The following is an 11,487-nucleotide window of genomic DNA, read 5'->3' as shown; positions in this document are numbered from 1 at the left end:
AATATGTATATAAATATGTTTCGCAATATTTTGCATACTTATTTTATAAAGGGATGTAAGATTTTAAACAAATTTTATTTGATAACAAATCGTAAAAAAAATTAAGAATACTTGCAATTAAAGTAAAAATGTGTCCTAACAGTTATTACAATTTCGAAAAAAAAATGAAATTTGAAATTAGTATGCAGATATAACTGCTATATTTTATTTTTTTGCAACCAAATTGTTTATTCTAAGTACTTTAAAAACCCTAAATATCTGTAGAACTAAATAAATATTCAATTAATGGTACTAAATAAGTATGTAAAACATATTCTAGTTGATGTTTTAGTATTATGCACTAGTACCGTATTTTTTTTTTACTTTTTTAAAGAATTAATTTTGGATTAAGTAGCTATGCGTATCATTACTTGCTAAATAAACTTATTTTCAATTAACAACTACAAATGTTACATACAACAACAAGAACATCAGCAGCTTCACATTAACTTTAGGACAGAATAATGTTTTTAGGTACTTATGGGTCGATTATGGATAGCAACGCAATAGAACTGTGAAGTACCAGAAACCAAAACTTGAGCGTATATATCAGGCCTTGAGAGCAGAAGTGGCCTAACCTACAATTTTTTTTTCTTGTACTTAACTTCTTAAAATAGTTTCAAATGTGATAAATTTTAAAGTATTCCTTAATTTGATGGTACGTTATGAAGCTCTGTTGCTTAAAATTAATCTGATTTGAGACTATTTTAAATAGGGAAGCAATCAAAAAAAAAATTTTGGTGAGGCCACTTCTGCTCTCATGGCTTCATATGTAAACTGAAGACACTTGAAAAAAAATAAAATAAAATAACGCAACCAAAATTTCCGCGGCAACCACACAACTGAAGTTGCCAATATAGCTAGTTTCCATCTGTGTACATTTCTGCCACTGTCAACGCAACTGCAGTTCGATTTTCATCCGTATTGCAGCCATTAATTCAATATAATGCGCTCCTCAGAAAACTATTCTTGCTCTCATAGTCTCCGCTACATAAATATCGCCTACATTACTGCCGACCTCGCTGTGCTGTTGCTGTGCCCGCTGCTGTATTGTATGAATTATACACTGCCGCCGTCCCACCTCCAAACGACCCATTGCGCTGTAAATATGTCGCCGATCCACCATTGCGCCCCTGTGTCCGATAATTCGCCGTTAACGCTTTATCGGTACGAGCACTTATTACAGCTGGCTGTTAGAAAAGTCGTTTCTCATAGGAGAAAAGGCCATGCACATTACCTTCCACCTGAGCGGAATGTGTGCGCTTCATAAAACGCAGCTTGCCATTGTAAATCATAGATCTACGTATGTAACAAAAAATATCACAAATTAATGTCAATAAATTCGCATTGATTGCGATCAAAGTACAAATAATATACCTCAATTCACTAACAGTATGCGCGCCTATATCTTGACAGCTATGCTGCAGTCCACACTCCAAGTAGGGCAAATAACGCAGCACTGAACCCTTGTCTACAATACTGCCGCTCACACCCTGTGCCACCTTTGTGCGATCCATTTCAGTGTGATAGTAACGGGACATAGCAGCCCCTTTGGCATCACGGCGTTCCATAGCCTCCAAGGAACCCATACCGCGGTACTTTTTCAAACGTACACCATCATGAAAGAAGTACTCGCCGGGTGCTTCGGAAGTGCCAGCCAAGAGAGAACCCATCATGACAGCACATGCGCCTAATGATAAAGCTTTAACGATATGTCCTATGGATTGAATACCGCCATCAGCAATCACTGGTACACCAAACTGTTTGGCGTAGGTAGAAACTTGGTAGACAGCAGTAGCTTGTGGACAGCCGCAAGCCATCACTTCTTGAGTGATGCAAATCGAGCCAGAACCCATGCCAACGCGCAAACCATCAACACCGGCGTCAATTAGATTTTTCGCTTGAGCGCGGGTTACCACTGAATGATTGGAAAAGTAATATTGTTAATAAAATCTAAAATAAATAATTACATTGATTCAAGGACTTACCATTGCCACCAATCACTTGCAGTTCTGTATAAGTATTTTTGATAAACTTGATCATATCAATCTGATAAATGGAATTGCCTTGCGAGGAGTCCAATACAATCACATCAACGCCATTTTCGACTAGCAATTTGAGACGGTCTTTATCTTCCGGACGTGTGCCAATAGCAGCGCCCACTAACAGTTGTTTGTTGCTATCTTTCGATGCATTCGGATATGAACGCGCCTTCTTTAAATCAGTGCGTGCAATTAATGCAACCAGCTCCCCATTCTCATTTACAATTGGCAGTTTGCCCTTCTTACTTTTTTCTAAAATAGCATTAGCCATAGGTAGTGTGATACTATTCGGTGCTGTGATCAACTCGGTGGTCATGATAGTGCCCAATTTAATATCTGGCTGATTTTCACGGAAATCAATGTCACGCGAGGTAACAATGCCCAACAGGCGGCCGCCCAATTTGCCATTGGCTGTAATGGGATAGCCTGTAAAGCCATTTTTGCGACGCGCTTCCAACACATCACCCACTGTATTCTCGGGCGACATCACTGAAGGGTCACGGATGAATCCATGCTTATATTTTTTTTACTTTGTGCACTTCATTTGCTTGATATTCTGGTGTGCAATTGTGATGGATAATGCCAATGCCTCCGCAGAGCTATAAATAGATAAAAATATGGGTGTAAATAAATATAAAAAAAAAACGGGAAATCCATAAAGTCTTCGATATATTTACGTACATAATACAAACAGTTGTCCACAAAATAATAGGAGTGCGATATTTTGAACGGTTTTGACTATACAAAAAGTATAAAAAAGTATGCAAAGTTTGACCAAAATTTCAAAAATTTTTAAATTTTTTGTTAAGCAGTTTTGTAGCCCATCAAATTGTGAAAGTGCACGTTTTAAGTTGCTGAAAACCCCGTTTATTTTTGAGAATTTTTCTGGTTGAAGGTATTTCGCATTTTTCCCACCCAAATTATGTGTTATGTAAATGTAGCCGCTACAACAACAACAACAGGGAAAACTTGCCAAAATATCGCACTCCGAAATCGTAATAACAATATACACGTAAAGTTCCTAACTAATTGGGTTGAATACCTACATACCTATGGAAATGTGTAGGTACATATTTGCAATTTCCAAAAAAATTATCCAATACATAAAATACACATTTGCATACACAGAGTCGTATTAACTTATCTACTATTTATCTACATACTTATATGTATGTATACATTTATCTTTTTTCAATATTAATTTAAAATAAACACTTACCGCCATTGCAATAGCCATATCTGACTCGGTTACAGTGTCCATAGGCGATGAGACCAATGGTGCACGCAATGTTATACCTTTTGTTAAAGGTGAACTTAGATCAACCTCCTCAGCGGCGAAATCAATATAGCCAGGCAAGATAAGAAAGTCACTAAATATAAAAGTAAAAACATTTAATTGGCAATTGTAAAAGCACGCAAATAATAAATTATATGCCACAAATACACATACTTGTAAGTCAGCCCATCACTGCTGGCGAAAAGCTCGTGACATGAAAGGCCATCTTGCAGTTCATCTCCATTAACACCCGCAGCTGCGTTCTTTAACGGCTCTGCCGGCACACTTTCAAAGCCGTTGGTGCTGACATCGGTGGTGGTTGTCGTTGCCATTATTATAATTGATTATAGCAGCGTGTGAAACGCAAAAGATTGGCACTAATAAACTGCTGAAGTTAATTACCCTTTTGGCGCAGGTAATTGTACTTTTAAATGCTTAATACTTTTTGGTAGACAAATTTGGCAAATATGTATGTCATTCGATGCGCACACACCCCTGTACGCTATGTAAGTCAATTTAAGTGCGCAAAATGCACTGAAGATTTGACACGTTTGATGCCGCAATTGCTAGCAGCTCCTTGTATGCCGGTGGAAAATTTCCAGCTGTTTACCAACTGAAAGTGGTCCTCAGCTGTATATTTGGCTATAAATTTGTAGAATATGAATGCTTAGAATAGAAAATTCAGCACAAATCTATAAAAAATTTGTAAATATTACAATTAATTAATTAGTCTTCAAATGCACATTTTTTTGATAAACGCCTCACCGTCCGTTTCAAATGCGTCTCACTCAACAGCTCCACACTGAATGAGCACTTTCGCTGGCCCCACGTGTTGCTCAAGTCTGTCCCTCGGTGGGCTCCCCATTTGCGCATGGTTGCATTTATAGTGCCTACAAAGAAATTTAGTAAAATAAAAAAATTGAAAATTTCAAGAATTGTGTATATTTAGCTATCAAATATTTTATTAAAGGCGTTATTTAACAAAATAAGCATGCTGTTAAATATTAAATTACATTAAATTCTTTAGTAATTACCAAAATAGGATACACACAAATTATTTGTGTCCCTTTCGACATGATTCCCAAGGTGTTATTACAACCCTGGGTATCAAAACTACTAGAGGTCACTGAACATACTGCGCCGTCAACAAGCTGTCAAAATCATTTTAACTCAATTTGACAGCCGAACAGCTGTAATTAAGCAATTCGCCATTCATTTCATTTGTCGTGCAATAAATGCATTTAATCTGTTAATAAGAGGTTGAAAAAATATAGTATAATTGAATTTCGTTGCTGCTATTGCTGACTGCTCCAGAATAATAAACTAATTTTTGAATTAAGCTTATGTGAGCTCATCTAATAAACCTTCGACCCGCGAGAAATTACATTTATTTTGCATAAAAATGAGTTTACCTCCAGCATTGCTGCAGCGCTTGGCACAGCGCGGTCTTGTACAAAAATCAAAAAGGAAGGAAGCAGGTTAATAATTATTACATGCGTTTTTCAACCATTAGTCCACTCCTATCCCTTGCATCTCTCCCCAGATCCACCACCGGTTTCATCAGTCGAAAATGAAGAAGTCATTGCTGAAGATTACGATGAAATGGAAACAGAAGATCCACGTGCTACTGTTCACGAAGAATATCAATATCCACCACTTTACGATACCGAAACGAGCAGTAAACGCGTTGAAGAAAATTTCTGGATAGGACGCATGAAAGAGCGCATGGGTGAAGCGAGCTCAACCACAGGCCATCGTGGTTGCCCAAATAAGTACAACATTTGGCACAAATGCACGCTGTTTTGTGTTAATCGCTGGGGTGATGGCAAATCTGAACCAAGTCGCGAGTATATGCGTCGCTACAAACGATTGCGCCGCAAATATCCATTGCCCAAAGGTTGGGCTGATCGTTATGATCCCGGTTGTGGTTGTTACTACTTTTACAGTGTGACCGAAAACTTAGTTTCATGGCTACCACCTACGCATCCGAAATCTCAGGTCACAAAGAGCGCTGCCGTTTTTCGTCGACAATTGGAGGAAGCAGCTGGCGGTGAAGGTGGCGGAGGTAGTGATGGTGAACAGCAGCCCGATGAAAGCGATGATGCACAAGAAACCGAATTAGCGCGACATCAACGCGAAATAGATGAAATAATAAACTCATCAATGCGGGCACGTTCGCCGGCGGTGCCGAAGCAAGATTTCCCTAGTTTACAGGAGAGTACGGCGACAGCAAGCGCAGCAACACAACCACAACGAAAACAAAAATCGCGTGATTTGGATCGCACGCTATCTAAGCAACGGCGTGACCGTGACAAGGAACGAGAGCATAGCAGCAGTCGCAGGCACCGAGGACGTAGCGATGCTGAGCCAGCAGATCCCATGGATCCCAGTTCGTACTCTGATATACCGCGCGGCAAGTGGTCTGATGGACTGCCCGCCGGTGGCAGTGAAGAACAAAAGAAGACAAAAAGCGCAAGCAGCGGAAAAAAAGATACGGCAAGGGAGCGTGAAAAGCATGCGGATGCACGGCGTGACAGCGACGATTAAACAGATGTGTATATTAGTTGCGTTCCAGATGCTTCACGATATTCACGAAGTTCACGATTTGCAGGAACAGCTGTTTTCTCCATTAATAAACCTTATGGGAGATGGTCACCTGGAATGACTTCCTGTAAAAACCTGCAAATCGTGAAGCATCTGGAACGCAACTATTAAATGGAAATAAATGATGTATGCGTATAGATGTACATACAAAGTGGGTATAGTTAATTTCTATAAAGGCGTGTAGGTATATTGCAATCAGCCGGCCGTCGAGCACTTTATTGTGTGATACCATTTAGGCACAACCCCCAATTGTAAGCTAATCGCATAAGCGATAACAGCAATATACACCTTTGTAACAACAAATTCTGTACAAAAAAAAAGAAATACAAATAGACAGCATTAGTGCAAACAGGAGGCGTCGTCGTCGTATCGTGCAGCCTCTACGAAATTACAACTTTGCTTTAGGGTTCTTTCGCTCCTCACATGCCCAACCCTGCCCATTTACAGGCAGCAGCTCTACAATTGCTGCTTCATCTGTGCTCTCGCTCTCGCGAATCTCCTGCCTGCGTTGGCGGGGGTCTGCGTAATTTTCTGCGCTCCTATTACATTTGATGAATTTGAGGCGTATCTAGGGCGTGGTGGATGCCGACCTTGGGTGTGTACGTACGTCGTCGGCTTGGCCGTTCCGCTATTTTCGTTTCAACCAACCTTCAATGGCCGGCCCCGGCAGGGAGGCTAACAACAAACAGCAAGCGATTGATGGTAAAGTAGATGGCCTGAGTATTTAATTGACGAGTCCATGATTGTTTACATTTGTATGTACATACATACATACACTCTTCATAAAAGCTGCCTGCAATGCTGGGGTGGACAAAGCGGCATGAACAAATTAAATTGGTTGGATGGGTGGTGAGCAAGCAAGGCGGGGAAAGAATGCTCACAGCAAACAGCAGTAAAATTTTCAAAGAAAACGACCGCCTGCCATTTGCGTAATATGTTTGTATGTGGAAGCGTTTGTAGCTGTTTTTTGTTGAGTGGCTGCTGATAGTAGTGCTTGTTGGTGGTGGAATTGTGCTTGGCCAGCCAGTCAGCTGTTACGACATGTACTTGGGCAAATTTGCTACTTTGCATTCTACTCTTGTTTATTTCTTGCTTATTTTTATTGTTGTTGATGCTTTGCTCTTTCACAGGTGGCTGTGGACACGTGTTGGTTTTATTTGTTTTTGTTTTCACCTACCTACCTGTTATGCAGCAGCTTAGCCTTGTTTTTGTTGCTTTTGTTATATCTACGCATCAATGAGGCGAGTCCATTAAATTGTGTGCACTCTTGTGGAGGAGGTGTCGTCGTCACTTTGACGATAACGCATAAACGGCGTATAAGATTTTAATTAGTCACAAGTTTAACAATTTCTATCTCTTTCTATCCTGGGAAGAACGAAAGTTCCTGGTAGGAAAGTAGTAGCTTCAGTAGTTGTAGGCAAAACGACTTGCAGCCTCAATAATCTGGAACGAGCGTGTCTTGACTGGGATAAAAGCTAGGGAAAATGGCGCTCACATACATATGTACATATATATTTGCTAAGTTCTTTGTCGAATTTCCGTCCCAAATTGTATTATGCGTCTTCACGTTGTTAACAAACATTCGGAGACTTCAAGTAGGAGTAGGCAGACGATTTCACAAATAACGGACTATCTGTCTATCCGCGAAGTCCTTTGCTATAATCGGAGGAAATCGAGAATTCGGATATAAGCATTAGAAAAAGTAGCTACATACATACATAATCGATATACCTCTCCACACTCGTTTTCTTATATCAATTGTTTTCAAGTCCAAGGTGTTTGTGTATATCATAATTTTCCAAGAAAATATAGCTTGGAGCGGCTTCAATCCTTTGAAAGTTATGAAATTTGCTTCACTAGTTTCAACTACCCTACAGGGATTATATTTACCTGTTATTAGTGTCCGGACGAATATTGAGTTTCGGTTAACGAGTAATACGAAAAATATTAAGGGTTTAATATCATGGAAAATCCAATATTTGGCCATATATTTTGTATTTATGGCTTAAGTTTGAATCAGGTCTTACTAAACTCTGCATATCAAAACTCTGGAAATATTGGACCTTATGAATAAAAACTAAGCAATTACCGGTTTTTTTAAGTTCATACCTTTAACTCGATTTAATCAAATAAATTTAAGTAAAAGGTCTGAAATTTTAAGAAAATGCAATCGCTTAAGTTTTATTCACAAGGCACATTAAAAGAAGTGACTTCAATTCTCATACACAAATTTAAGATAACCGTTAATTTCTTCGTGATTCAATGACCACGTCTAAACCAAATTAGTATGGGACCAGCTCTGAGTTACCACTTTTCCGTTAAAAAAATAATTGTAGAAATGGTTAACGTGGTCCAAAATTATGCAGTAACATGCATAAAAAAAATATTCCGATGAATTCATAACCTCCTTCTTTTTTTGAAGTCGGTTAAAAAGTAGACCTACGGAATAAAAGCGGTCCCTCACAGATACTATGTAGTGGATCGTTGACATCGAGCTGCTTTCCAACGCACACCCTTTGCAACGATTGTTCCGTTTGGGACTCTGAAGAAGAGTAAATTGGTATTACCTCACCGCCTTCGTCCAGGATGCGATTCTGGTTATTGGCACTGGAGACTTTAGTGATGGTTGGGATCTTTAAAGTCCATGCCTCTACGAGTAAGTTTCCACAGTAGCGGGTACCACCTGAAGTATTTGCATCCACGCGTTGCGTCATCGCCATAGGGGTTGGAGTTTTCTTCCTAATTGCCAAGCTTGGTGGGTGGAGCGTACATGTCGCGAGACACGGCATTTCCATTCGGTATACCCACAGCAAGGGATTTTAGTCGGTTTTTACGAAACACATGCCTTGCTTCGGGTAAATTCTCTCTCTTTTCTTTGCGAAAAGGACGAGACATTGGCTTAGAAGAAATTAATCATCGATCATAGGTATATCGTCACCTGAGTGGAAGCTCGACCTATCTCGGCAGCCAGTTCGAAAACGCTTTATCTCAGAAAACTTTTCAAGAACGCCGCATTTCAGAATTTTATTGAAAATACCCCTTCTAAGAATTTGGTTGAAGAATGCCCTCAGCTGAAATCACATTGAAAATGTGCTGAGATAGGTCGTTTTTGAAACGGCAGCTGAGATAGTGCGTTTTTCAGTCAAGTCTCGAGTTTCAGTTAGTCTCGAGACCAGGGATCGAAGATAATAGTTATTTTCGAAAATTCAATTCAAAAAGTCAGCCGAAAAGGAATATTAATCCTTTATCATTTTAATTTTTTGGACTTTTTTCAAAAAAGTTAGCATCTAACCGTTATTTGATATTTTTTCAATTACAGTAAAATTTTAAGCTTTATTTTTCCGGTCAAAATTAAAAATAAAAATTTGACTTTTGTTTTTTCGGTCGAATATAGAATTTAAAATCCGACTTTTATAAAACGTTTTTAACTTAAACGGTTACGGTCAGATAAAAGAGCAAAACAATTTTAACTTTTTTCTTTGACCGAAAAAAGCGAACTTTTATCTTTTACTGAAAATTTCGAAAAAAAAAGCAAACAGCCACAGTCCCTGCTCGAAATAGATTATCTCTGTGCTGTATGCCCGCGCGGAGGAAGGTGTATTTGAGAGGAACCATTTGAAGGCATTGCCTTTGGTTTCATACCAATATCTAGCGAGTAGCGAGTCATGTTCGATATATGAGAGAAATAAAGTTTATAAAAAATTATTATTCAGCTTGACTTCCCGCTTTTGTTGGTCGTACGTAAGAAATTACTTCTATTGTATGTCTATGTGCGAAATTCGGGTTTCGATTTAAATATCGGTTTCGGTTGGTTACTAATAAACACCCATAAAAACCACAAAGCTGATAACCGTCAATAAGGGGGAGGTGCTAAGCTAATTCTCTTGAGATTGAAGCTAATGAATTTATACAAAGAATATACATACATCCATACAAACATATGTACATATATATGTACAGATATGTAGCTAAATACTAAGGTAAATACATGCATGCATATATATGTATTAAAAATGATGAGAAAGAAATATCCAAAACTATCAGAAAAGTCAAATACATACTCGCCCAAAACATTTAGGGCTCCGTTAGTCTAGACTTAACTTACGTAAGAAATCGTCAATGATTATTCAACACGTCAACTTAGCCAGAAGCGAAAATATTTGGTTTTTTGTATTTTCTTTTTCAGCTGATTGCCACTTTGCCGTCTATAAGCCAGGTCAAAAAATTCCTGGACAAAAATATATGGCGTTGGCCAATTAATTAAATTAAGTCTAGACTAACTGAACGTTGGGGCCAAGATTCTGTAACTATATTATTTCGTATTAGAAATGTATTTCACGATCTACTTCCAAATCTCTCTCAAGTTTGGTATCCAAAATATTCGCGTTGAACCCACAACCTTTACATTCACAGCTGATTTATCTAACCAGCTGCGCCCTCACCTCCATTCACCATAGGTGGGTCTCAACCCCACCTCGAATGCTTGCGAAACTCCATTTAATTGGCTTTCAAACTGAGCTCGCTCCCCATACAAAACTGTTTGCGCTGTCACTCGTGAAAACGCCACAAAACCGCTAATTAGCGTAGGTGTACAACAAACAGCCGTGCCTTCCAACCTTTCGACCCGCCAAATGTAGAGTGGTGTCACAACAGCGATAGCAAACACGGCAATAGGCTGACAAGGCATGGCGTCGACATCCCCAGCGCGCGCTGGTAATTTTTTCGCGATAGGCGAGTTTGAGCTCGTTGGCCGTGCCCCAAACGGACAGAGGTTGGCCTGGATTGCAGCGCTAGAATGAAATGGCGCGATGTGGATACTATACAGCGAACGTCAAACATGCAAGAACCGCAGCAGTTAGACCTACCGCATGCCAGCCAGCCAGTCAGTCGCCAGTTTTGTTGTGGGCCTTGCTGTGCGTGGAGAGGAAGTGAGGGCGGCAGCAGAAGTCAAGGGATGTGCCCTACTATACATACGGACTAGCAAGTGCCTTGGAGTCGAGCACACAAATTAGCACACAATTCCAATTAAGCAATTAAAAGCCGCCTTTTGTGGCGATGAGAAATGAAATGAAAAGAAAAAAAACGCTGGGGATGCAGCTGGTGTGTGTGGCTGTAACGAGGCACTGAATCTTGTTATTGTTGTCGCCATCCTTAGATATATGGACATACAATCCATACAAACCTACATACATATCTATGGATGTACATATGCGCTTACTAATTGTTGTTATTCCAAGTAACAGTGGGCCGCTGAGGGAGCTGCAAGCTGCAAAGTTGGGCTGGTTGGCTTGCCACTTACATAGGTGGCGAGTTTGTAACTAAATGTAAGTGCACACTGTCAAACATACCCACAGGCAGATAAATGTGCACACACACAAATACTTTACTACAACTCTGTAAGTATGTACGTTTGTTTAAATGTGCATTCGTGTGGCTGTGCGTGCGGCAACATTTTAATGGCAGACAAAATGCTTGTGCCAGGATTTTAATTAAGATGATGTTAGTGTAATAGGATAGAAGAAGAGT

General features: G+C 39.6%; 2 protein-coding genes across 2 annotated transcripts; one reads left to right on the top strand and one right to left on the bottom strand.

Moving 5' to 3' along the window:
* Window positions 1-364: 364 nt before the first annotated feature.
* On the bottom strand, window positions 365-4,216 carry LOC118748876 (inosine-5'-monophosphate dehydrogenase). Its single transcript, XM_036483596.1, is given in 7 exon segments — window positions 365-1,338; window positions 1,417-1,957; window positions 2,028-2,607; window positions 2,609-2,680; window positions 3,301-3,451; window positions 3,532-4,049; window positions 4,123-4,216. Coding segments are annotated over 6 exon segments (1,608 nt in total). The 5' UTR covers window positions 3,690-4,049; window positions 4,123-4,216; the 3' UTR covers window positions 365-1,232.
* A 305-nt stretch (window positions 4,217-4,521) lies between these two features.
* LOC118748875 lies at window positions 4,522-6,108 on the top strand. The gene is made up of 3 exons (XM_036483595.1): window positions 4,522-4,835; window positions 4,901-5,915; window positions 6,067-6,108. Exons 1-2 carry the CDS (start codon window positions 4,760-4,762, stop codon window positions 5,902-5,904), a joined length of 1,080 nt encoding a protein of 359 aa, XP_036339488.1. The 5' UTR covers window positions 4,522-4,759; the 3' UTR covers window positions 5,905-5,915; window positions 6,067-6,108.
* Window positions 6,109-11,487: the final 5,379 nt, after the last annotated feature.

This window comes from Rhagoletis pomonella, unplaced genomic scaffold (genome assembly GCF_013731165.1).
Source record: "Rhagoletis pomonella isolate Grant_MI unplaced genomic scaffold, Rhpom_1.0 Rhpom_scaffold_00013, whole genome shotgun sequence".
Lineage (NCBI taxonomy): Eukaryota > Metazoa > Arthropoda > Insecta > Diptera > Tephritidae > Rhagoletis > Rhagoletis pomonella.
Note: the sequence above shows the minus strand (reverse complement) of the source record. Positions and strands in the feature narration are given on the sequence as shown.

Excerpts from the sequence above, each read along its gene's own strand:
- LOC118748875 (XM_036483595.1), top strand. The coding sequence starts at position 4,760 with ATGAGTTTACCTCCAGCATTGCTGCAGCGCTTGGCACAGCGCGGTCTT. Across the intron at positions 4,836-4,900 it reads ATCAAAAAGGAAGGAAGCAG|ATCCACCACCGGTTTCATCA; the intron begins GTTAATAATTAT and ends ATCTCTCCCCAG.